The sequence below is a fragment of the Pteronotus mesoamericanus genome, unplaced genomic scaffold (genome assembly GCF_021234165.1).
Source record: "Pteronotus mesoamericanus isolate MK-2021 breed Mesoamerican mustached bat unplaced genomic scaffold, CSHL_Meso_final contig_221, whole genome shotgun sequence".
Lineage (NCBI taxonomy): Eukaryota > Metazoa > Chordata > Mammalia > Chiroptera > Mormoopidae > Pteronotus > Pteronotus mesoamericanus.
In genome coordinates, this window is record NW_026555092.1 from 7,183,659 (window position 1) to 7,211,155 (window position 27,497).

At 36.0% G+C, this 27,497-nt stretch overlaps 1 protein-coding gene across 6 annotated transcripts in view; it reads left to right on the forward strand.

Moving 5' to 3' along the window:
• EPB41 (erythrocyte membrane protein band 4.1) overlaps positions 1-27,497 on the forward strand; it is a 163,967-nt gene that overhangs the window by 60,359 nt on the left and 76,111 nt on the right. For all 6 annotated transcript variants that reach the window (XM_054571860.1, XM_054571861.1, XM_054571862.1 and 3 more), the window contains exons 2-4: positions 14,046-14,523; positions 17,848-18,060; positions 19,143-19,247. In XM_054571860.1, coding sequence (XP_054427835.1) covers positions 14,046-14,523; positions 17,848-18,060; positions 19,143-19,247 — 796 coding nt within the window. The remainder of the gene's footprint in view (positions 1-14,045; positions 14,524-17,847; positions 18,061-19,142; positions 19,248-27,497) is intronic.

The window sequence follows — 27,497 nt, forward strand, 5'->3', positions numbered from 1 at the left end:
AGAGAATCTGAGATCTAATTTTACAGGTTACCTCTGAACTTTGAAATATGATTTTTTCTGGAACTGGAGAACTATATATAGTTCTCACAATATAATGGGAGCCTCACATTTTAACATGTAAGGTTACTTAAACTAGCTTAAACTCTTTGGTTGTAAATTCTTTATATTGTTTGGTTTCAAAGAGCATAGATAATTTTGTCCCTGGCACATGTTAACACTATTCTGTTTTTCTCTCAAGTTTTAGTGTGAGTTTGACCTTTCCTCCCTTCACCCTTTTCTTTTTTTTAGAATTGTTCTTTTTCTTTCCTATTTTTAAAGCTTCATCCTTTGATGGGCCTTAGTCTTTTGGCCATTATTTTTGTTAGTATTCCTATGGAATGCTATTGTAAAAACATTATTATACATATGTTTTCATAATCTCCCTGCTGCTCATGACTGTGTCTTTAGTATTTTCTTCATGTTTTTCAATAAATTTCTAATTGTGTAGAAAAAAATGTTATTGCTGTAGCCCCACAGTCTAGAAAAGAACCTGGCACTTAATATATATCTATGAAAGGTAGTGAGTGAACTTTACTTTCAAGAATTGCCTTATCCTTACAAGTTCTATATTCTTATAATCCTTGGCCATGCAATCATGCTTTGCTTTTCTGTAAGTGTTTAAACTTCTGTTTATAATAAACTTACATATTTGACTAGGACCTACCTCTTTTCTCAATATAAAAAAAAAAATCTGTGGAATTATTTTCTGTCCAGGCTCCAGATATGTTCATGTCACCAACAAATTATTCTTTATTGCTCAGAATTAAGTACACAATAAGAGGGCCTTTCTCTTTGGAGAAAGAAAAATGTCAAGTTTAGTCAATAATTTTATTGAACTCTCTTAGCAAATAGTGGGCTATTTGAAATACTCCATCACTAAATCTCGTCTGTATGCCAGTGTTAAAACCGTGTGAGAAAGCATTATACCTTCTGGCAGTCTGTAGTATATTTTTCATGTTTAACAATGATGGGAGACAATCATAGCATCTGTTCCAATCTTCGGATATCTGTTAAAACAAACCATGGTCCAAAGTAAGTTTCTGATTCATACTTGTATTCTTGTCAGATGACATTTGTTATTCAGTTAATTTACTATTGTTTTCTGATTAAAATGAAATTTACCTGTATAATAAATCTTAGGGAATATCTTTAGATATTCCTTAGTATGTGAGATTGAATTAGCTCTAAGATAAAATAAAGATTCCATAGTCTTAGTTAAAACCCCTTTTTAGCTAGAAATTTTCAGGTTTTGTTTGTATTTACCTCAAGATGATTTTATGTTAATTAAGTAGTTCTCCCCTTTTGTTATATTTTCAGGCTAAACTATTATTTTGTTTTTGTTTTCCAGAAAAATTTATATGAATACAACACCTTATATAAATAACAGCATTAAAGACTTTTGATCTCTACTTGTAAAGAAAGAGAATGGTCATTATACTGACGTGATTTATCTGAAAGTCACTTATTTGACAGCCTCAACTAGTCACAATATAATGGGAGCCTCAGAGTAGGCCTACATGGTATTTGAAGGGCTAAAATAGCTTTCATAAAATTCATGTGTTGAAATTACTAATGTGAAGCATTAGTCTAACTCTTTCTTAGCACCTAACTCTTATTTTAGACACAGTTTTAATGCACTTGGCTTGCTACTCAATGATAGATTAGCAAATAATAGATTAGAAGAGATGTTGGAAGCTACTTACAGGTAGGCCACCTTGACATCAGCAGGAGATGTGAGTTAACTTTGTAGATGGACAAAGAAGAAAACTATTGAAGGCAGGTACAAAAAAATTAAAAATACAGTACTGAGGTATTCTAATGGCAGAATTTACTGTCCCTACAGACTTTAGTAGCCCTTGAGGATATTAGCACTGCATGGTTGGTAATTGAGCTTTGTAATGCTGACTAAATTAATAAAGGTTTAATTATGTTCTGTAGGTTTTTAAAATGAAGCAAGAAAGTATATAATCTATTTTATAATGATTTCCATTCAGAATGACTAAACTAATGTATTTTGATACTTAAAAGGAGTAAAACTTGGCTTTATGGAAAATGATTATTTTTGGTCTTACATCTTGCTCAGTGATGCCTTGTAATTTTAGGTAGTGTATTCTTCTGGGTGGGTGTGGTTTGTGTACTTTTAGAATATGTCTAGACATTGTCTCAATACAAGCTTGAATTGTATGCATCTGTAAAGAACATTTTTTAGTTTTCTTAGAAGGAGAAGAGTAAGAGTTTGTTTATTTAAAAATACCTTTGAGCCCTGGCTGGTATGGCTCAGTGCATTGAGTGCTGGCTTGTGAACCAAAGGGTTCCCAGTTCGATTCCCAGTCAGGGCACATGCCTGGGTTGTGGGCCAGGTCCCCAGTCAGGGGTGACGAGTCAGTGTATCTCTCACACATTGATGTTTCTCTCCCTCTCTTTCTCCCTCCCTTCCCCTTTCTCTGAAAATAAATAAATAAAATCTTAAAATAAAAAAAATCTTTGAATGAGTTGATTCAATGGTGTTATTCACCATAGAAATATATGACTTAAATTCAAAAGCAGGTTGTTGAAAACAGCATGTTCATACTAAGTGGTGTTCCTGATTCACTCAGTATCTCAAGTATTCTTTAAAAGTCTACATACGGAGTAGTATAAGGTCCAAATAATTTTGGGAGGATGGAGGAAGAATCACAAAGAAACTTTTATATATTTTAAATTACCATTTATATCTGAAAATCATGTAAGTGATTTTCCTACTTTTCTAGGAGTGCTAATTGTGTACTTAAATTGGATTAAGAAGAAAAGATGTTTTTCTGTTATTTTGAGGTGATTGATTTTACTGGGAACACTACTATTTTTAGCACACTTTTTGAAACCTCACTATTTGAACATTTTTTTCTTTCTGTTTGAAAGAATGCCACTGTGTTCTGTTGTCTAACTACAGACGTAAAAGAGCCTTTAGCCTTTAGTTTTCTTTTTTCTCCTCTGTTACTCTTCTAACTGGTAATTCTAACTTTAAAATAAAGCCTTCAGAAAATAACCCACTTGTATCACTAGCTTAATGTCCCTTTTGTTTTAGTCCTTACTTTCCTTCCTGTAAAATCTTAGCATTGAATGGCACTTTAGAGGTCAGTTAATATAAGGACCCATTTAATGGAAGAACCTTTTCTCTGTCTTTCCTGACAGATGATCATTCAGCTTCTGAGTGAATATTTTTGTTGATAATAAGCTCACTATTCCTAATCAACCCACTTAATTATTGGATAGCTCTAATTATTTGGAGTTTCTTTTACTTTATTGGGATGAAAACTGTGTCTCTGTAATTTCCACAGATTAATCTGAATTCTGCCCTTAGGAATCACATAGAATTTGGCAACTCTTGAAATTTGTGAGGGCAACGATGAAGTAAGTCCCTGCTTTGGATTCTTTATTTCCAGGCTAAGCATTCCAACATCTTTCACTTATTTACCTTATGACATGGTTTCAGATTCCATCATCATCTTTCCCTTCAGACAGATTCTGGTTTCTTTTAAAAAGACTGCCCAGAACTGAATGTAAGTTTTAAGATGTAATATAGATAAAGAGAACTGACGACTGTTACGTTCCATGATCTTCTGCATGGAGTAAAGCCCAGGAAGTCAGGGACTGTGTTTGTCCTCCTCACTGTTGTAGCCCTACTACTTACTGTATTGCACAGAACATCATAATGTTCTCCCAAAATGTAAGCTGAAGAGTCAAACGAGTTCTCTGGTTACTGTCAATTTATAAATGTAGCTAAAGGTTGTTAGCTATTTTATGAGACTGACATGCTACCTACTGCGCTAACGAGGCACCTGATTATTAGCTATTTTAGAATTTCATCTCTGGAGCATGTTCAATGAATACCTTAACATCCTCTTTTTATAAACTATCATCAAATTGTAAACTTCAATCCAGTATATGTATAATTGATGTGGTTGAACCTAAATTATTCTTTTCCCTTATATTTATTCATTTACTGAGCAAATATTTATGGAGACCCACAGTGTTCTGTGCTAGGTACTAGGTTCTGTGCTAAGGTAGTAGGTATACTGTGGAAGGGAAGACAGCCCTTCTGTCATGGATATTACAGTATAGATAATAGTAGTGCAGTGGGGAAGACAGATATTACACAGGTAAACAACAGGTATGTTCTTATACACTGAGAGAAGTTCTGTGAAGGAAATAAATTCTGGAATAGAGGGCTGGGAAGTGACTTATAGGGAGAGTTATACAGATGTTAGGACAGCCAAGGAAGATTGTTTGAGGGGAACTTATTCTAGCCAAAACTTGAAGTATAAGAAGAAACCAGACTTGTTGTAGGGGATGGGGTGGGGTGCCTTTCAGCCTAAGGAAATGGCCCGCACCAGTGTCTTAAGTCAGGAAAGCACTTGGCTAGTGAGACTAGCATATAGAGGCTAAGAGGAGAGTAGAGCATGGTGAGGTTGTGGAGATATTCAAGGACCTGGGGTTCAGGTGAGAAGTAAAAGAAGCTTGCACAAACATGGTAACAGTAGAGAAGGGGAAAAGTGGACTGATTCTCAATATGTTTTGGAGGTGGACAGTAGTACTGACAGATTTGCCTGGGAAGGGACATGGAGAAGACTGCGACAAGGATGACGCGTAGATATCTGGTCTGAGCTACTGGGTAGGAAAAAGAGAATTGAGATTCTAATTTTGAACATATGTATTAAGATGCCTGTGAGATATCCATCTCTCTTCTGTTTTGGTTCTGTTGCTATACCTCTTTTATTACACCATTTATCAGAGCGGATCAAGGGAGGTTTATTATAAAAATGACTTCAGGCTCAGACAAGAAATCATCTGGGTTAATGAGAAGCATGTTAGTGAGAATAAGCTAGAGAAACTAAGGACGACAGTAGTTCTTAAGCTTTGGTTGCAAAGGCTTTTCAAGTTTCTCTGCCCAGTATTTATTTCAGCTTCCCTTGGGATTCCCATTGTGAATTTGTTCACTGATAACCTGAATTTACCCAACCATTTGCTGAGTTTCTTTCTTTCTCTAGCCTCTCCTGCCTTCACCTTGTTTACCCGCTTCACTGTTTAGAAACCTTCAGTGGTTCTCCACTGCGTTCAGGATAAAGTCCAAACTGTTTGGCATGCTATTCAAGTCCTTTCATAGTCTGTCCTCTTTGCCTGTCTTTCCCTGTCTCCCCATTCCATCTTTATATACACTCAATGAAAAGAGAAATATGTAAATGAGCAGGGGACTTGAAACTGGTGGGAACAGAGGTGGTCTTGGACAGATGAATAGCCTGTTCATAAATTCTTAACAGAGAACAGTAGAGTAGAAGCATCTGAAGAACCAAGTTTTAGAAAGATAATACCATCCTGGGGATTTACAGTGGAATTGCTACCCTGTAGTATGTTAATAGTTTCATTAAAAGTATGGCTTAGTTTTATAATCTGAAAATTTTTTAACCTCCCAGAACCTGTTTATCTTGGAAATGAAAACACCTACCTTACAGAATGGTTGTATGATAACATGGTGAAGTATGTGATATTTAGTAGGTGCTCAATAAATGGTAGTTAATATTATTATTTCAGTTAGAATGCATTTTTTTGTCCCCTCATTCCCTCTTCTACTTCCCCCCTACCTCCTCTCCCTCTAGTAATCACCAACTATTGCCTGTATGTGTGTTTTCTTCCTTAATCCCTTCACCTCTTTCACCCAGCCCTGCAACCTAGAATTAATATTAAATGGTAATTCTATTCCTAATCTTACCTATTTCTACTTCCCTTTTGTAGCCCTATTCCAACCAGTCTTGACTACTTACTAGTTCCTGAATATCTACAATATTCTACAATATTCCAGTTCCCTTATCTGGAATTCCATCTATCCTTTGCAATTCAAGTTTCTATTGATATCTTATACTCATATTTCAAAGCATAACTTTAAAACCATCTTTTCTTTTTTTAAAATATTTTGTTTTTAGAGAGAGGGGAAGGGAGGGAGAGAGGGAAACATCAATATGGGGTTGCCCTTCATGAGCCCCACACTGCGTAACTGGCCTGCAACCTAAGCATGTACGCTGACTTGGAATTGAACTGGCACTCAATCCACTGAGCCACACCAGCCAGAGCTAAAACCATCTTTGCTATATGGCCTTTTGTGATCACTCTTGTTCAGTGATTTTCGACCTTTTTCATCTCGTGGCACACATAAACTAATTACTAAAATTCTGTGGCACAACAAAAAAAATATTTTTTGCCTATCTGACAAAAAAATGTAAGTATAATTTTGATTCATTCACACTGGATAGCTATTGTTGTGTTAACTGTTGTCAGTTTTTAATTTGACAATCTAAGGGAAAAGAGGTCCATGCCCCTGACTAAATCATCAAGTATTATGGCACGTTGGTTGAAAACGGCTGCTCTAGTTGAAAGTTCTTTGTATTTCTTTAATGCTTAATTGGTTCCAGTCATGAGGACTTGTCTGATTAAGCACTGGGTACTGCTTTGTGGTTTAGTTATTTGTATACAGGGTGGGGCAAAAGCAGGTTTACATTTGTTCATATGGGAAATAATACAATAATTAATAAATAATAATACCAGACAAACTACTTTATGTACTCACAACTATAAACCTACTTTTGCCCCACCCTGTGTGTCTTATCTCCTTAAGAATTGTATATTACCCTTTTTTAGTCCCTCTGCAAGAGCTGAGCCAAAACCTTATACAAAGCACCCACTAAACATTTAATAGCTATTCAGTGAACTAATTTGAATAGTACTACTAATAATTAAATCATTAAACTTTATTCCTCAATGATGATTGTCAGGGAAATTTTTTTTTTTCTGGACAGCTTTATTTTGAGGGGGGGTATGTGTGCGGGAGTGCTCCTGGTATATTAAATAAAGAAGTAAAGCAATACCAAGAGCAGGATTACACTGTGGCATATTTTAAATGTTTACTTACACTTGATAAATGGTCTCACACACGTATTGGGACTCTACAGTCTTACTTGGAGATAATGTTAGTATCTAAATTTGAGCCCTTGTATGAACACGAGGTTCTCCTCTTACTGTCTACACTCTGGAATGTTATACATTTAAGAATTTTAAAAAGCTGGTGCTTTGGTGAATTATGGCCACCTTGATGATGCTTGTTCTCAGTAGTCCTAATTTTTTTTTATTTTTTAATATGTATTTTATTGATTATGCTATTACAGTTGTCCAGTTTTTTTCTTCCCTTTCTTCCCCTCCACCCTGCACCGCCCCCCCCCCCCCCAGCATTCTCCCCACCTTAGTTCATGTCCATGGTTTGCACATATAAGTTCTTTGGCTTCTCACTTTCCTGTACTATTCTAACCTCCTCCCCCTGACTACTTTTTATCTACTATCTATGCTACTTATTCCCTCTACCTTTTCCCCCATTCTTCCCCCTCCTCCTCTCTTCTGATCTCCATTTCTATGATTCTGTTCCTATTCTAGTTGTTTGCTTAGTTTGTGTTTGTTTTGTTTCTTTTAGGTTCAGTTGTTGATAGTTGTGAGTTTGTTGCGATTTTACTGTTCATAGTTTTTGAGCTTCTTCTTTTTCTTAGGTAAGCCCCTTTAACATTTCATATAATAAGGGCTTGGTGAGGATGAACTCCTTTCACTTTACCTTATCTGGGAAACACTTTATCTGCCCTTCCATTCTAAATGATAGCTTTGCTGGATAGAGTAATCTTGGATGGAGGTCCTTGCCTTTCATGATTGAATACTTCTTTCCAGCCCCTTCTTGCCTGCAAGGTTTCTTTTGAGAAATCAGCTGAGAGTCTTATGGGAACTCCCTTGTAGGTAACTGTCTCCTTTTCTCTTGCTACTTTTAAGATTCTCTCAGTATCTTTAATCTTGGGTAACTAAATTTGATGTGCCTTTGTGTGTGCTTCCTTGGGTCCAAACTCTTAGGGACTCTCTGAGCTCCCTGGATCTCCTGGAAGTCTATATCCATGCCAGATTGGGGAAGTTCTCCTTCAATATTTTTTCAAATAAGTTTTCAATTTCTTACTCTTTTTCTTCTCCTTCTGGTACCCCTATGATTTGTATATTGGATTGTTTAAAGGTGTTCTAGAGGTTCCTAAGCCTCTCCTCATTTCTTTGAATTCTTGTTTGTTCATTCTGTTCTGGTTGAATGTTTATCTCTTCTTTCTGCTCCAAATCATTGATTTGAGTCTCAGTTTCCTTCCCTTTACTGTTGGTTCCCTGTATATTTTTCTTTATTTCACTTTGCATAGCCTTTGCTTTTTTCTCCATTTTACGACCATAGTCAACCAATTTAGTGAGCATCCAGATTACCTTTGTTTTGAGCTGTGCATCTGATAGGTTGGCTATCTGATCATTGCTTAGTTCTATTTTTGGAACATTGATCTGTTCTTTCATTTGGGCCCTATTTCTTTGTTTCAGTGCCTGTTAAGTTGATAGAGGCAGAGCCTTAGGTATTCACCAGGGCTGGGCAACCCAGGTCACTGAGTTTTGATGCTCTCCGTGGGGAAGGGGTCTGAGTGGGAGCAATGCCACTAGCAATGCTGCTTGCAATGCCGCAAGTTCGGCTCTCGGCGAGTTTTCAGTCACTTCCCCCACTACCCACAAGCAAATTGGGCCCTTCTAGTGCTGATACCTGGGTGGGTAGATTTGTGTACATTCTAGGACACTGTGGGGCCCTCCAACGAACTCTCCTGTGAGGCTGGGAGTTTCTCCTGCCACCGCAACCCCTACAGGTTTTTACCTCTAGAGGTTTTGAGGCTTTCTTTTCCTGCACTGGAACCCTGCGTTGCGTGGTCTGTCTCTCTCCCCAGCTGTTCCTGTGGTTTATCCATATGCAAATTTGGGACCACTTGGTCTGCCAGCCGTTGCCTCACCTGCCTGGTCCTCAAGCCACCACCGTGTGCCCCAGCTGCCCGTCTCCTCCCCTTCTGCTGGTCTGGATGAATGTTTCTTCTTTAGTTCCTTGGTGTTGAGCTTCCCTACAGTTCAATTTTCTGGCAGTTTTGCTTAGTTTTTGTTTTTAATTTTGTTGTTGTCCTCCTTTTGGCTGTGTGAGGAGGTGAAGTGTATCTACCTACACCTCCGTCTTGGCCGGAAGTCTCAGGGAAATTTTTTTTTTTTTAATGGTGCCTAACTGTAGCTTTTTATAAAGTTTTTCACCCAAGAAGCATTAATGGAGTACTGACTGTATTAATGTTAGAAAGAGATATTAAAAAGATGAAAGATAGCATCCAGCATTTGCAGTCTGCTCAGTATCAGGTTTTTAAAGATCTGATTTGCCTGAAGTCAACAGATACACACTGTTAAAACAAGTATATCTTTGATACTAGATGGAGTATAATTCCAAGGGTTTGGAAGATTAGGATTGAAATGGAATGGGAACTCATTACTTTGTCTTCAGTGCTGTGCTGATTTTTTAAAAAAATCACAAGATATCTTTCTGACTTTACATAAATAAATACCTCTTTTGGATTTTGTATCCACAATGAAAAATAGTATTATTTATTGAGTAAAGGCCTATTTGTAAGCACTTATTCTGTTTTTTACTTCTTGACTTCTTTTATCTTTTCTTCTGGTTACCTATTCTATCATTTTTAATGTGAAAAATTTGGCCACATGTATAACAGATTTGTTAGGATGAGTTTGAGCTTTTAGTAAATGGCTCATAGAATTTTTCTTTTTTCTATTGTTTATTCGTTTAATTCTGATCAACCTCAGAGCTAACTGGCGATACTTGCCTGGCTTATTGTTTTCATTTTATATTTTCTTACTCCACCCCTACCTTTGTTTTTGTGCCTCTTACATCACTACCCATGTGCAAAGCTGGAAAGAACATGAAGAAAAACCATCCTTAATAATTTATTTTTTATCTACCTTTCCTTGCATAGACTGAATTGTGTCTTCCCTGCTGAATACTGCATTGTCTGTTTTCTTGTGTTTATGATATTACCTGAAGTTGGATTCAGTATGTTGCAAAAGAATTCTTTTGCCCTTCTGCTTGTATGTCTATTCCTTATACTGTGTTTTCATTTATTCTCGTGTTTAGCTTTTTTTTTTTTAACAAATGTCCAATTATGTGGCACAATGTATTGGTTTAGCACTGATAGATTTTATTCTCTAATTCTTTATTCATGTCTCGATCATTTCTTCCTAAATGTGGCAATGAGGTCATATCAATGAAGACTGCAAGAATACTAACTGGCAAGTGTCATGACTACATTCATGGACAACTTGGAATTACCACAGCTCTGTGGTTAAAAATTTCAATTAATTTTTGATTAAGTGCCAAACAAGTTCTAAAAAAAGTTAATGGTTTAGCTTCCACATTCAATAACATGTTGCATTCTTTGCTTTGTTCATTAATTCAGCAAGCATTTGTTGAGCATTTATTATGTCAAGTATTTCTCATTGTTCATATTCCACTTTCTAAAAGTAGTTTTTATAATCTTTGTTTCTTAGGCAATTTGAGTATGTTCACAAAGCAACAGTGATTTTCTCTGCCCTGCTACTCAAAATATGGTTGGTGGGCCAGCAGCATTGGCAACGTCTGGGAGTTTGTTGGAATCCTAGAGTCTCAGGCCCTATTCCAGACCTGCTGAATCAGAATCTGTATTTTAACAACATTGCTAGATGAAACGCACATTTAGCATATGAATTGTTATTATCTGGATGTTTTTGTTTAAAAATTGGGTACTTATATTCATTCAGCTACTTTCTTAGAGATAAGACAGCCTTTTATGTGAAAGCAATTATAGGGGTATCCTTAAAAGATCTTTTCTGTTTTTAAATTTATAAGAAAAAACTGTAAAACAGAAAAATAAATACTGTTACTGTTTATTTCCTGAAAGGTACAAGTAAAACACTTAGAAAATGAAATTTAAGTGATTTTCTTATCTGCTAAAATTTTCACAAATAATTTGTAATTTTTTATAGGTCTTTATGAGAGACCTCGTTGTAAACTCTGTTGTATAGGAAAGTATTAATATAGGTAAAAGTGGTGTCTGTGCCTTTGCAGTAAGGTGAAATGATAAAGTCATAGCTGAAATCCATGGAAATAGCGCTAAATCCTCAGCCTGTCTTCTGTTTATTTTTGCAAAGGAAGTATGAAAAAATTGATGTTCTCAAATCAAATCATTACTCTTTTAGAGTAACTGATAATTTGATATCTAGATTTTCTTTTTGGGTCACATTTGATTACCTAGAGATTAAAGAAAAAAAATTCTGAAAAAACAATTGCCTACTCATAAGGTAAGAAGGAATTGAAGATAATTTTACTTTTTTAATTGAAGTACAAATATACTTCACATAGGGGCAACAAATTAATAACATATGTTGGGTGGTAAATGTTTTAAGTAGTATTTATAAAGCCTGGATTGCTTATTTTATTAGTGCAGAGTAAGTTTGATGACTTTAGTAAATGAAACTAAAAAATGTGCTTCTTTAAAAATTTTTATTACTTAAAATATTTTAACACTTAAAATAATTTGAGGAGATCGGCAGTAAGAGCCAACATAAAGGCTTTTCCTTTTAACATACCTTAATTTAATTCAATACCACGTAAGGTAGTTGGTTTGTCACTTTTAAGGTAGCAGTGTGACCTTGGGGAAGTCACTTTTTGAGTTTCAGATTTCTTCAACTGTAAGATTAGGTGGTTCCTCTTTCCTCTTCAGGGTTGTTGAAAGGCTCATTTGACATAATGTAGATAATGCCCCTGATATGGGACGTGACACAGAAATAGTACTCAATAAAATTAATTCTTCCTTTTTTTACTGCTTTGTTACATTTATACACAATTATTTAGATTTTGCTCATATTGCAAATAAGAGTTCTTTTGAATTTTTTCATACTGATTGAAGTTGAATCAAGAATATAAACTCCATAACGGCATAGACCTTGTTTGTTTTGTTCACTGTTGTATCCTGAGCACCTAACACAGGATCTGTGCTAGGTGCTTGATAAGGATTTATTGAATGAATGAGTGTCACGCATTGGAAGTAAGTTTACTTAATTAACTCAGAGAATGCCTTTGCAGTTTATGTTTGTCAGGTATATTCCATTGAAATTAATTCATTCAACAAACTTTGATGAAGACCTTTAATGTACCAAATATTACCCTGTCATCATGGAACTTAAATTTTAGCTGAGGGGAGAGAAAGGGAAAGGATAATAAACCAGTAAACAATTAAGTTAACAGGATAATTGTAGATGATAATAAGTGCTGTAGTGGTTGTGAGGCCATCTGGAAAAGTAAGGGCCACTACTTTAGACAGGATGTGTGTGGGAGACCTTTCTAAGGTGGTGACAGCTGAGCAGAGACAATAATGTTGAGAAACAGAACAGCTTTCAAATAGCCAGGAGAAAAACATCTTAAGTAGAGAAAAAAGCAAGTGGAAGGGCCTGAGTAGGGAATGAGCTAAATATAATTAATTAATTTGGATTGTTAACATCCAAATAAAATTACTTCATGTAAATAGTACGGAGCAGATGTAAAGACAATGTAAATCCTGGTTTTTGGATGGAGTACTTTCAGATTTAATGGTGAATCAAACAGTAAGATCATCAATAGTCAGCTTCATTACCTAGTGTCTCAAAAGTTCCCTTGTGTGTTGGTTGGTCTTTAGTAGACAAGGTGTGACAATGCTCTTGGCTATTATTGTGAGGCTTGACCAATAGTACTGGGATTTTGAGATCAAGAGGCTAGAAACCAACAGGTTTGAAATACGTGAGTTCTACAGCCTACCTTCTCTCCTACAGTTGAATTGTTTGCTTACTAAATTTTCTTCTCTATTTGGTTTCTTTATTTTTCTCTATTATTTCTCTACATTGCAATAGTTTAAGTGATTACTCTTAAAAATGCTGAGCATTCAAAATCATACTTGTCAGAAAGAAAAAAGTCTTAAAGAACTTAAAGTGGGCCCTGACTGGTGTGGGTGGCTCAGTTGGTTGTGTGATCTCGCAAAGTGACACATCGCTGGTTGGATTCCTGGTCAGGGCACATTCCTGAGTTGCTGTTGGTTCCCTGATCAGGGCATGTGTGAGAGGCAACCGATTGATGTTTCTTTCTCGCATCAATGTTTCTCTCCTGCATCGATTTTCTCTCCCTCTCTTTCTCCCTTCCTTCTCCAATAAAGGAAGGAAGAAAGGGAGAGAGGGAGGGAGGACTTAGCTCCGGCTGGTGTGCCTCACTGGAATGAGTGCTGGCCTGTGAACCAAAGGGTCTCCGGTTTGAGTCCCAGTCAGGGCACAGGCCTGGGTTGTGTGCCAGGTCCCCAGTAGGAGGTGCTCAAGAGGCAACCACACATTGATGTTTCTCTCCCTCTTTCTCCCTCCTTTCCCCTATCTCAAAAAATAAATAAATAAAATCTTTTTTTAAGAAAGAAAAAGAACTTAAAGTGGGATACTTTTGCAAAAGCCTGTAATTTAGTATTGCAAGATGAAAACCTAAGGAATTTTTTGTGATTCTTTTAACTGTATACATGTCATTGCTGTTGTCAAGTTTCATAAATGATCAGAATTCTGAATTTGCTGTTTTTAGTATAGAAGTCTATGCATTCTAAGAAATATAGGGAAAAAACAATAAAGAGTTAGATAACCTTTAATCTCATCATCTTTTGGGGTATAGAGGAATAATTCCTGCAAACCTTGCACCCTCAGAGGACATTATACAAATGTCCTTTTTTTATGCAGGATAAAACTGTATTTGCTATGTATAGTTCTGAGCATTGAATTTAAAATATGATACATTTCACTAAGGTGACTTCAGGGGGTTCTATTTTAAGCCAGTTTTTCTATGTGCATATCTTTAGCAAGTCAAGGCATTAATAATTTATTCAGGATGTGCAGGTAAATATTTCTGTGCTTTAATGGAAAGCCTGATGTTTAATGGACTAGAGTATTGTCTGTTGGTGATTAAATACTTAAATATATTAATTTTGGCACACTTGACCTGAGTTAGGGTTTTGCCTACAGCAAACTGTTTTGCTTATAGGCCCCATTTTCCAACTTCTTTTTAATAGCAACATCATGACAACAGAGAAGAGTTTAGTGACTGAGGCTGAAAATTCACAACACCAACAGCAGAAGGAAGAGGGTGAGGGAGCTACAAACTCAGGCCAACAAGAAACTCAGCTGGAAGAGGCTTCCCAAGCAGCCGCTGAGGGAGATAATCAGTGTGAGCAGAAGCTGAAAACATCTAATGGAGACACTCCTACACGTGAAGACTTGACCAAGAACAAGGAGCGGACGTCAGAAAACAGGGGCCTGTCACGGCTGTTCTCCTCATTTCTCAAAAGGCCTAAATCTCAGGTGTCTGAGGAAGAAGGCAAAGAGGTAGAGTCAGCTAAAGAGAAAGGTGAAGGAGGTCAGAAAGAAATAGAATTTGCAACCAATCTTGATGAAGAGATTATTCTGAAGGCCCCAATTGCAGCTCCTGAACCTGAACTCAAAACAGACCCATCCTTGGATCTTCACTCATTAAGCAGTGCAGAAACACAGGTAAGGATATGCAAATATATGGGAGGTGGGTATAATGAAGGTAGGTGAAATACACTATTTTTCATTTAAGAACATTTTATTTCTTATTAGCCAGTTGACTTGGCATTGATAGTAGTATGAAGTTTTGGAGTTTCTGCTCTAAAGAAATTAACGTAGTCATGGGGATATAAAGAACAGCATGGGGAATATATTGTATATTTATATACGATAATGTACTAAGTATGTATGGTGCCAGGTGGGTACTTGAAATATCGGGGGGACAATTTTGTAAAGTATGTAATTGTCTAACCACTATGCTGTACACCTGAAACTAATGCAAAATAATACTGAGTATAAACTGTAATTGAAAAATAAAATTTAAAAAATAAAGAAACGAATGCAGTCAATGGAAACTTGGTTTTAAGAAGATATTTATGTAGTATGAATCAAAGAAAAGAAAATGAAGAAAAAAGAATTTATCAAATTATTTTATTCAGCCTGTATATCATTTTACTGTAATAGTGGAACAAGTCCATATTTTTAATAAGAAGGAAAAAAGAATTCAGGGGGTTTAAAGTTCATTTTGTTGGAATTATTAGGCATAGGATAGTTATCAGCAGACATGATTCTTTTATGGAAATCTCATAAAAGCCATGGGATAGATTCAGGCCATCCAGAGGTATGTGATAGATTTCAGCCATGCCTGCCTTATTTTTGTTTTCTCCAACTAGATCATATTATCACAGAATGTAAGAAACAGATGAGGAAGTCTAGCTCTTTATATCACCATTGTAATATATAGTAATTTGAGGTCTTAATTGTGTTACAGTGTAGTTAAACTTAAACACGAGTGTGAATTTGTTCATCTGTCCAAAAAACGTGGGGAATTTTCAGCCTTTTTTATTCCTGAAGCATGTGAGAATTATTCACATAGTAAAAGTATAACTCCTCTATATCTATTACAGGTTTTGGGTTTGGATTATACAATTTAATGAGAATTTTCTAAAAGTATTATGTGTATTTCTAGATATATTGTACATTAAAGGTGCTAAGAATAAAATTTAGGGTAAAGTTCTAATTACGTTATGAAACAAGATTGAAAACAAGATTTACTATATAGTATAACAGATAAGGATGCAGGCTATGGAATCAGACTAGAGGGTTCAAATCACAGAGAAGTGACACTTCTGCTTTATCAATTTCCTCCTCTATAGAGTGAGGATAATAATATTTGCATCATTTGGCAATTATGAGGATTAAAGAGATAAAACATGTAAAGCTCTTAAGGCATTAGCTGGCATATAGTAAGCACTCAATAAATGTTAGTTATTGTTATTCATTTAATAAACATTAACAGTAAAGGCAAAGAAACTCTACATATCTTGATATCATTAATTTCGTTTTAAGAATACCAAAAGAACTAAATTATACCATCTTTCAGGATGTCTGGTACTTTCAAGAGGTTTTTAACTACTTCTTTTTTGTCCTCTGCTTTATGTAGGGAAAAAATCCATTTCTCATTTTAGTTAGCATTTGAATCAGAGTTGGTTTGTTTTGTTTAAAGATCATAGCATTTGTACTGAAGCTGAAACAGATGAAGGACAAAATTCTAGATTTAACTAAAATCTCATTCATTGAAACTTCATTAATTCTGAATGGGGATAAATTGTGTGCAGGTATTTATCTACATATAAAGAAAAAGAAACAAAATAAATAGTAAAATTTCAAGGGGATATTGCTTAAAAAAGAAAACTATTTTGGGGTGTTTTGGAAGCTAGTGTTTACAGTCAAAACCTTGTGAATCAGAACCTTGTGAATAAAAGTTGTAGGAGAATTTATTTGAGTGGGCCTTTTCTATCCAGGATTTTTTTTAAAGAAGTGAGTTTGCCTTATAGTTTCCACCTAGAGTGCTTTGGATATTTTTGGAAGCCATGTGTAAGTTTTTAATATTTATTTATTCATGAAACAAATGTTTATTGAAAACCTACGATGCGTATCAGGCCCTAAGTTGAATAGACATTGGTAAGTAAAAACTACAGTATAATGAAGAGGTTTGAGATCGTGAATTTTGGAGCCAGACTGACATGTGTCTTATTAACTCTATGATCCTAGGCAAGTTACGTGAACTTTTCTGGCCCCAGCTTCTTATCTGTCAAATGGGGATAATAATAATGCCCTTTCCAGAGGTTATTAGGATAAAATGTGTTCATATGAGTAATGCTTTTACAGTAACTGGCCTATTGTAATTGTTATGTAAATGTTTGCTTTATTTTTATAAATCAAACATGATCCCTACTCTTGATGACTTTATAGTCTTATGGAGGAGACAAAAAAAGTAGTATATACAAAATAATAATATATCCTATTAAATGTTAAGAAGGCAACACACAGGGTACTGATGTAAAGAATAGGATCAATAGGGTAACCAATGAAGACCTCTATGAAGAAGTCGCATTCTAGGAGGGTCATGAAGGTTGGAAAGGAGCCTTTTAGACCTCTTCCAATATGTAATGCAGGAGCCAAATAGTTAAATCCTTTTTCCTAAATGTCAGTCCTGTATTTTGAAAGAAAAGAATCGGTGAGGTTTAGTTAAGAATCTTTCAGCAATTTTGTTGTGCTGGAAGTAAAAGTCTGCCAAAGTGTTGTTCCATTTACCTGTATAACTCTGGGATGTAAATTTAAAATATATGACGATTCATTCTAAATGGATGAAGATTAAAAAAATAGCCCTTTAACAATTTAGGCCCTGGGAGACCCACATTTCAATCTCTCTTGCTTCTTTGGATCTTTGCATTTATCATGATTGATACCTGGTATCAGTTAATTGGTAGTTATAGTTGTTAGCCTACTATATATGTTGCTTTATGCTCTAAAATTGGTCCCTAAACCCCTCTTAACCATTCATAAAATTTAGACTATGTGACAAATCACATCTCATTTTACAGTTCATTAGGCCACCTTGCTAAAATTGAGGAGCATGACACAGAGATATTAAAGTTTTGATAGGCTTTAAAAATATATAATGGCATAATCAGGAAGAATAATATATAATGCTGAGAGCAACAGATTTGTGTCCTCTATAGTTTACTTGAAACCTACATTTATTGATTTGAAAGATGGGATTCTATCTTTTATTATGAAGTTTTAAGAATATAGTCTGTAGATCATTTGGGAGACTGTAATATCTTTTATAGAAAAATAATGTTAATATCACTTATATTTGTTTCAGCAATGTTTCTTCTTCAGCTAGTGCTTTTATTGGTAGCATTATTATAGGTAGATGTGTATACAGAAGGTTTTGTGAAATGTCTGTATTATTGACTTGGTGATGTCATGTATATGCAGCCTGCTCAGGAAGAACGCAGAGAAGATCCAGATTTTGAAACTAAGGAAGAAGGAGGAGTTGAAGAGTGCTCTAAAACCGAAGTGAAAGAAGAAAGTCCTGAATCAAAAGCAGAAAGAGAAATAAAAGTTTCCCAGAAATCAATCAGAAGACACAGAAACATGCATTGCAAGGTTTCTTTGTTGGATGATACAGTTTATGAATGTGTTGTGGAAGTAAGTGCATTTTAAGTTTCAGTAGTTAGAAGACTTACAAATTATTTCATGTAAGGTTGGGTAAGTGGTGCCATGGCCTGAGATAAGACCCAGTATAATGACTATTTCTATGGGCTGAAATGTTAATAGTGATTTTTCTGGAGGTAGAGGTGTGGGAAGCTTATGAGTGAGCCTATTTTCTTCAATTTTTTTCTGCATTTGTCAAATCTTGTGAATTAGGCATGTGTTACTTTTATACTCCAAAGCAGTTTTATTAAAAAAAAAAAAAAAAAAGTTTGTTACTTCTATAGTAACTTTCCATGACAAATTTCCTAGATAGCTTCAATTTCTGATATTAGATGCAGCTATCCCCATAACCGTATTTGTCTAAAAACACTACTATCTGTTCGTTTCTGCTCTCTTCTCTAAACCTTAATAAGCTTTAGTTTACTTAATATATTTCTTTATTCCCATGAGATAGGATATAAAAATTTAAATCAAGTAATGCCATTTCTTAAAATTTTATATTATTTTCTGAAAGAATAAGAAACTGAATCAAGATTGAATAAAAATGTCAGTTATTTAATTATTCTTTTGCTCCCTCAATACAAATTAAAATCCTTTAAAACCTATTAGCTATTTTTTTAACTAGAGCAGTAATTGTCAATTATATGCTTGATATAAAGCAGTCATTATTACTAATAATAGCTTTTAGTAATAAGACAATTCATATATACTTGTATCTTAGGTTTGTAACAAACTATTTCTGAATTATTTATATGCAAATGCAAATATATCAAAGCATAAATAAATAGTCTAAAATAGTATACTATATTTATTAATAGGTGTTCCCTCTCTAAGTTTCAAAAAATAAATCAAGAAAAATAAACTATTGAACTTTGAAAATAGCTACTATACTTGGTAACTATAAGTGTGTTGCATATTTAATTTGACAAATTATGAAACAAGATTTTTGTAACTCACATTTGAAAGTGTTGGTAACCAAGGATAAAAGAGGAAATTAGAAAATGACATTTTATTTTATTTGGTGATGAATATAGGGATACAAGGAAACCTTAACTAACATATGCATATCTTTGCAGAAACATGCAAAAGGACAAGATTTGCTTAAACGAGTGTGTGAGCACCTCAACCTTTTGGAAGAAGACTACTTTGGTCTAGCCATTTGGGATAACGAAACCTCCAAGGTGAGGAGACTGCTGGTAATGTAAGAAGCTGAAAAAAATTACTTTAATTTTTTTATTATTAAGAATGCCTTTATGTCTGCCTCTCCAAGAGACAATGCACATAGAGTTATTCTTGTTTCTGTAGAATGGACATTTTAAAGAAAAAAATCATTTCTGGTATGCTCTTTCATCATGAAAGTATCTACTGCTTATTTTTAAAAGACTGGGAAAGTACAGAGCTATGATGACCTGGTTAGCAAATATATACCAATAACTTTATGTATTATGCAATTAGTATTTGATCTAAATGAAGGAGATTCATAATAGTTGTTCAATGGATGGTTCTATCAATATTGTAATTATAGGATAATTATAATATATACCCATAATATAATTTGAGAGTAACATTATAAAAGAGAATACAGTCACAATATTGTTGAAACAATTATACAATGATTCTGACATTTTTTTCCAGCCTAAAAGAAATCCAGTACATTTACCTTTGAAGGAAGTAAAAGAAAGTATGAGAACATGGAGGAGGGAAGAAAGGTTAAAAGTCAAATGTTTACTTCAGAAAACTTGAATTATTTCCTGGGCCAATTACTGAAAATTACAAATATATAGCTTAAAATCAAATGATGAAAACTCTAGTCCAGTTTAACAAGTATTTGTAGGTGCTATACTAGGTGATGTGGATACAGCTGTGAGTAGGTAGACGTGGTCCCTGCCCTCTGGAGCTTACAGCTTAGTGGGATGAGTGTCATACAAAAGGTAATAGAAGATGTTATGGGAAGGTATACATAGGGAATTCCTCTCTGGAGAGCTGATGCCTAAGTTGAGACCTGAAGGATAAAATGGGCAAGTGAAGCGGAGAGAGAATGGCCTGGAGTTGAGAAAGTGGCACTGAAGGAACTAAGAGCCATGGAGCCTGCAGCAATAGAGTAGTAGGTGAATGTGGACAGCTACACAGGGGCTAGGTCATGGACAGAGTCTTGAATACAGTGTGGTTAAACCATTTTAGTTGGTTCTCTTTCCAAGATGATTTATATTATGAGAAGTTGAGTGATAGCATCCTTTAACAACTGCAGACTCTATTGACTGGGTTATTTGAGTTAGATAATGCATACTAGAAGACATGAAATTATCCTTTGCCTAAATAAAATCTGTTTGTAGAATATAGTTCTAGTAGTTTTAGTAATTTGCAATAGTTGTTCCTTCTATGAATGACTGTTGATTCAAACAGGAGAACTGTGCCTACCTGCACTAGGTTAATATTGTTCATTAAGGATTTAACCTTTACTTTGTCTCCTTAAAGGCCCAGGCCAAACTTGTACTGAAGCCTCTAATTCATCATAAGCAAAGATCGAATGTAGCTAAAAAACAAAACAATACCCCTAGAACTGCAGTGAAAACCTTCCTGCAGCTGTTGAGCTAGGAAATTCTTCCACAAATCAAGGAAAATACTCTGAAATGTATTTTATGTTACACAAGCACAGTGAGATAAAATTCAATGTTTTTATATTCATCCAAGGTTGATTTGAGAATAACTGAGAATGCTTGAATTTGGCATGTAAATAAAGTCACTGAGTACTTGTTTAATATAACTGGAAGTTATTTTCCTATGAACCAGGCATGCTTAAATTTCTGAAGCTGGCTTATCTAACGACATTCAGCAAAGGAAATTCTTTCCACTTGCAATTGAGCTTCTAGGGCCCACATTGGCACAAAAACTTTCACCATTGTTGATGCCATTCATACTCTGTTCTTCAGCAAATGTTTCCTTTATAGTACTTTTTATTATCTTATTTATTTTTTAATAAGCAACAATTAAATTACTTTATTTATATGTTAATGGACAAAGTAATGTTAAAAGTGCTTAATATAAAAGTAGAATAGCAGTATAAACCTGGCTAAGTAAAAAAGGCATTATTATCCTTCTTAGATAACATATTTCTAGAAAAGAAAAGCTGAGGTCTTTGAATCATTATCTAGCTTTAACTTTCCTGATAGTTTATAAGAGCCCCTTGTGGGGGAATCAGTGGGCAATTGAATCCTAGGAAACATAGGGCTTACATTCAGGGCACCTGGCAGGTCTGTAATATGGGCCAGCTTCTCACAGGGTGTCTGAAAGGAACATGGTCAGGGGCAATGGGCTGTTGTATGTTTTCTGCTTCTAAATTCACTGTGGCTAACTAACCCTCAGCCCTCAGAAATAGGTCAAAGTGGAATTTTTCTTAGGGTCACAGTGAGGATCTTTAGCCCATCCTGCACTGAGGGAAAGCAAGAACTTTATTAGCACGTGGCCCAAGAAAACTGTGTCCAAAAATGAACCTGGGGAAAACTTCCTTAACATTGCCAGGTTGAAGGGCCAATTCTATAACAAAAGCAGTCATGATGACGACATGACAGTCCTCCCTTGCTATATTCCTTGAGTCATACTTCTTCAGTGTGGGTGGGTTGCCCTCTTCTGTCTTGTACATAACTCTAGTGATACTTCTCCTGCTTCCTTCATCCTAACTTTTCCTTGTATTTTGTTAGAGTGCTTCTTCTGAGAAATGGAACATGGGATGTAATCTTTTTCAGACATTAAATGTCTTTATTCTACCCTCAACATTTGGTTGTTAGTTTGGTTGGGTATAGAATTTTAGGCTTGAAATTATTTGCCTTCATTTTGGAGGCATTATTCTACTGACTTCTAATTTCCAATGTTGCTATTGGTTAAGTCCAAAGGCATTCCGACTTTTGATCCTTTGTATAATATTCCCTCTCTCCCACCTTTGTGGAATAAAGCTAGTAGAATCTTCTTTTAATTTCTTTTCTCTTCTTTTTTGCCTTTAGGATTCTGAGATTCACAGTGATGTATCTTGTTGTGGGTTATCATCTACTGTTCTGGGCCCATGTCTGTTTTCTTTACTGGACTGTGATTTCCTAAAAAAAGTCATTGCTAGCACATTGCCTGGCTTGAGTGTAGTAGGCATTCAATAAATGGTTGTTGAAAGAGTAGACATATTATACTTCTGGGAACTGCTTTCCACTTAACAGTTATGAGTTAGGTAAATTACTTATACCTCTCTTTTGTTATTGGCAAAATAGGAATTATAATGAGATAATCTTTATAAAAGCAAGGAGAATGGTGCCTGGCATATAGAAAGCATTTAATAAAAATTAGCTATATCTTGTTATTATGATAGTATTATTTTAAAAAGCAGTTACCAAGTAATCAGAGACTTTGCTTAAAAAAATTAGATTTGTGTTTCATAATGTGTTTCATAAAGCATTCTGGACCATACTTCAGGTTGAATAATCTATCTAACCTTTTCTCAGGTAGGGAATACTGGAGAATATCATGGCTTTTACTTAAAATTAATGTCTTTAGTCAGATTGTCTGACTTCATTTTAGTTACCATTCCCTATATATATATTACTTTCAATAAGCCAAATTTCCAGATATCATCACTAAAAGTGTAGAGATATTCATGGAATGATTACATCTGTAGAGCAATTAATTTATGATAGTCATATATCTAAGTTTTCTGTCATTCTGAAAACAGGCTCTTGGGGCTCATCCCCCTTGTTTTAGGGATGAGAAAGCTGTAGTAAATAAAGACTGAGCGGTTTCCTCAAAGCTACACAGTCAACTCGCTCCTGAAATTCCTTCCCTTTCCTACGCAATTTTCTTTTTCAGCTTTTTATTTCTCTTTCCTTGATTTTTACATTTTATCTTTGTTTCTTGATTTTTGTTTCCTAACTACAGAATTAGTTATTCATATTGTGGGGAAAAAATGTGAACCATAATACAAGGAGAAACAAATTTTTACAAGGAGAAATCAATACATTCCCAGTCTCTAGTGTTTCCTGTTGTGTGTGTGTAAAGATTTATACTTTGTAACTTTTCTCCTTAAGAGCATCTATATCTGTGTATTTTGTTTGTAGAGAATTTGGTACCTTTATCAGGGAGGAGAGTTAATTGGAAGGCAGCTATGCTCACCACTATACCACCAACGCCGCACAAAGGAAAGTTCATTGAATTTTTTCTTGCTTGGAATAGCTTACTTGCTCTCTTTCCCTACTGACTACATGATAATTGCCAAACTGAGTCTAGCAAGAAAACAGGAAAAGCAGTGAGAAGTGAACTTTTATAGCCCTGTGAGAGATTTGTGCCATCCCCTTTGTTAAAACTTTATCATTGCTATCCTGACTTATTTCAGTAGCATTCTTTATTTGTTCATTCATTTCTTCATTCATCAAACATTATTGAGTAGATAGCATCTGCCTTCTGCTGGGCTGAGCTATAAAGGACATAGCCTTTTTTTCAGGGAATTCCTAGACTGACTAGGAGACATAAGTAAGATGGATATCAACATAGAAAGGGTTTTCTGCAGAAGGTAACATAAGATCTATATTATTAGAGATAGTTAGAAATCTTAGATGAAGAAATGTGGATAGAGTATTACAAGTGACAGGAACAGTATGTGAGAAGGTATTTTGAAACACAAGCGAGACCTGTAATTATTCAGTTGAATGAATGGAGATCTGTATCAGGATCTTTTCATTTCTATATTATTTTGAAACATTTTTTAAGCTCAAGAAGGGATGCATTTATTTATTTATTTATTTTAAATGATATTTGATTGATTATGCTATTACAATTTGTCCCAATTTTCCCCCTTTGCTCCCCTCCACCCAGCACCCCCCATTCCCTCAGGCAATCCCCACACCATTGTTTGTGTCCATGGGTCATGTGCATAAGTTCTTTGGCTACTACATTTCCTATACTGTATTTTACATCCCCATGGCTATTGTGTAACTGCCTATTTGTACTTCTTAATCCCCTCACCTCTTCACCCATTCCCCTACACCCTCCTCCCATCTAGCAACCATCAAAATGCTCTCTGTATCCATGATTCTGTCTCGTACCTCTTGTTTGCTTAGTTTGTTTTTTAGATTCAATTGTTGATATCTTTTTACTGCCATTCTATTGTTCATAGTTTTGATCTTCTTCTTTTTCTTAAATAAGTCCCTTTAACATTTCATATAATAATGGTTTGGTGATGATGAACTCTTAGTTTTTTCTTGTCTGGGAAGCTCTTCAATTCTAAATGATAGCTCTGCTGGGTAGACCAATCTTGGCTGTATGTCTCTGCTTTTCACAACTTTGAGTATTTCTTGCCAATCCCTTTAGCTTGCAAAGTTTCTTTTGAGAAATCAGCTGAAAGTCTTATGGGAACTCCTCTTTTGGTAACTAACTTCTTTTCTCTTGCTGCTTTTAAGATTCTCTCTTTATCTTTAAATTTTGGCATTTTAATTATGATATGTCTTGGAGTAGGCCTCTTTGCATCCATCTTGTTTGGGACTCTCTGTGCTTCCTGGACTTGTACATCTATTTCCTTCACCAAACTTGGGAAGTTTTCTTTCATTATTTTTTCAAATAGATTTCCAATTTCTTGCTCCTTCTCTTCTCCTTCTCGTACCCCTATGATGTGAGTGTTGGACCTTTAAAGTTGTCCCAGGGGCTGTTTACACTATCCTCTCTTTTTTGGATTCCTTTTTCTTCTTGTTGTTCTGACTAGTTGTTTTTTGTTTCCTTATGTTCCAAATCATTGATTTGACTCTCGGCTTCATCCCCTCTACTGTTGTTTCCCTGTAAATTGTTCTTTATTTCATTTAGCGTATCCTTCATTTCTGACTGGATCTTTTTTATGCTGTCGAGGTCCTCACTAAGTTCCTTGAACATCCTTATAACTAATGTTTTGAACTCTGCATCTGGTAGATTGCTTATCTCCTTTTCATTTAGTTATTTTTCTGGAGTTTTGATCTCTTCTAATTTGAGCCATGTTTCTTTGTCTTTTCATTTTGGCAGCCTCCCTGTGTTTGTTTCTATGTATTAGGTAGAGATGCTATGACTCTGTGTCTTGGTAGCGGGGCCTAATGTAGCAGGTGTCCTGCAGGGTCCAGTGGCACAGCCTCCCCTATCACCTAAGCTGGATACTTGAGTTGTGCCCTTTTTGTGGATTGAGTACACTCTCCTCTTGTGGTTGAGCCTTGATTGCTGTTGGCAGGTCAATGGGAGGGTACCCAGGCCAGTCAGCTGCAAGGACTGGCTGTGACCACTGACCACCAGTTTCTGCCCTCCGTGGAGGATCAGGTGAGCAGGGGCAGTGTGGTGGTGCTCCGACATGGTCTGTAGCTGTGCACTGTGGTGCAGGCCCTGGGGTTTCCCGGGTGGTACAGGCCAAGGTCAGCTCCCACCTGTGTTTTGCCTAAGGCCACCCTGCCTGAGCTATAAAACAATCTGAGATGGCTGCTACTTGTGCTTGGCTTGGAGATTGCCAGGTAAATCCAAGCTGTTAATTTAGGCTAGCTGCTGCTAGTGCTGTTCCTGGGGCCACTTACTCACTGAGGCCGGCTGGCTGTTGCTTGTTTGAAAGGAATTAAGAAGTGATGAAGCCTGAGCCAAGACCAGCCATTCATAGGGAAAAGCCACTGTTAACATCTGTAATGGATGGGAGGAGCCTCAGGGCATCTCCAGGGCAGGGCAAACAGTGTTAGTCAGATTGATGGAGTCTCAGATATGGCACTTGCCTGCAGGTTCTGTGGCTCTCTCTCAGGGGATGGTTCAGAAAAGGGACACCTTTCTGTCTGGGAGAAAGCCGTCCCCATCTCTCACCTTGATAACCAGACCCTTCAGTTCCTCCCTGTATGTCCGTAGTGCCTTTCAAGCTGCTACTGTAGTGTTGGAGCTCAGAGGGAGTGAGTCTGAGTAAGTCTGTGTGTGGGTTCTTTAAGGAGGAACTGTTTGGGACTCCAGAAGTTTGTTCCATTGACTCAGTACCTGCTGGATTTTACAGCCAGAAGTTATGGGGACTTAATTTCCTGGCATTGAAACCCTAGGCTTGGGGTCCTGGTGTGGGGCTGGCACTCCTCACTCCTAAGATATCCCTTCTGAGTTTTTATCCACCACACTTGGATGTGGGACCAGCCTGGTCCACATCTCTTCCCCTCCTACCAGTCTGGATAGATGTGGTTTCTTTAATTCTGTAGTTGTCAGACTTTATTCAGCTCGGCTTCTGATGGTTCTGAATGATGGTTGTTCAATAATTAAGTTGTAATTTTGATGTGGTTGTACAAGAATGCAAGCTGTGTTTATCTATATAGGAATGCATTTTTTTTTAATGCACAAACTGAAATTCTGTTTAAAATGTTAATTTATTTAATTCACCTGATATAATTGGCAAAATGGACTCCTGACAGGGAAACATTTGTGTTGTTTCCAGTTTTTTGCTATCTTTTCTCTTCTTCATGAAAATTTATTCCATTTCCTATTTCAGATGTGGGAATTTCCCATTCCCACATTTCCCCAGTTTCCCTGGCCAGCAACTTGGGAATTATCCTTTACCACTACACCTTACCAACAATCAGTCATTAATCCTGACTATTTTAGCTCATAAATTCCTATCTTCTCCGTCCCATAGACTTTATCCCATTACACTCTTTTGATTATCCATATGACTATAATTTATTTAGTACTGGCTATATGTTTTTTATATACATGAAATAATTTAATCCACAGTAACTGTGAGGAAGGCAATTTTATCCCAATTGCATATATGAGAAAATTGAATCTCAGAAAGATTGTCTTATATAAGATTACTTTACTAGTAAGTGGTGGAGAGGTCAAGTTAGGATTAGAACTCAAGACTATATGACCTCAAAACTGATACCCATAACCATTATTCTGTTCTGGACCACATTCATCATTGTCAACAACAACCTCTTATTTGGTCTCCCTGTGCACAGTCTTGTTTCCTCAAATTCATATCACCCCATTTGAAATCCTTCAGTGGCTCCCCCTTGCCTAGAACCTGACAAAGGCCAAGTTTCTTAGCATGGAATACTATTTTCCATTTTCCATCTCTCCTCCTTACCTCTGTGCTCCAGCTATGTAGAGGTACAGGCCGTAACTCAGATATATCATGTTCTCTCTTACACTTTATGCCTTTCTAATTACTTCCTCTTCTTTTTTGCATGGCTAGTTCTTGTTTGTCCTTCAAGCCTCAATGCAGATCTCCCAAACATTCTTTTGAGAAACATTTCCTAACTGCCTCTTACCCCAGTCCATTTTGGCGCAGCTCCTCTGTGCTCCAAGAGCACTCTCTGCTCTTGCATAGCACTTTCATACATTTCTATTATAGTAATTATCATGCCCAGAACAAACTGATTGTTCAGTGTTCACTGCTTCTATTAGACAGACAGCTCCTTGAAGACAAGTGC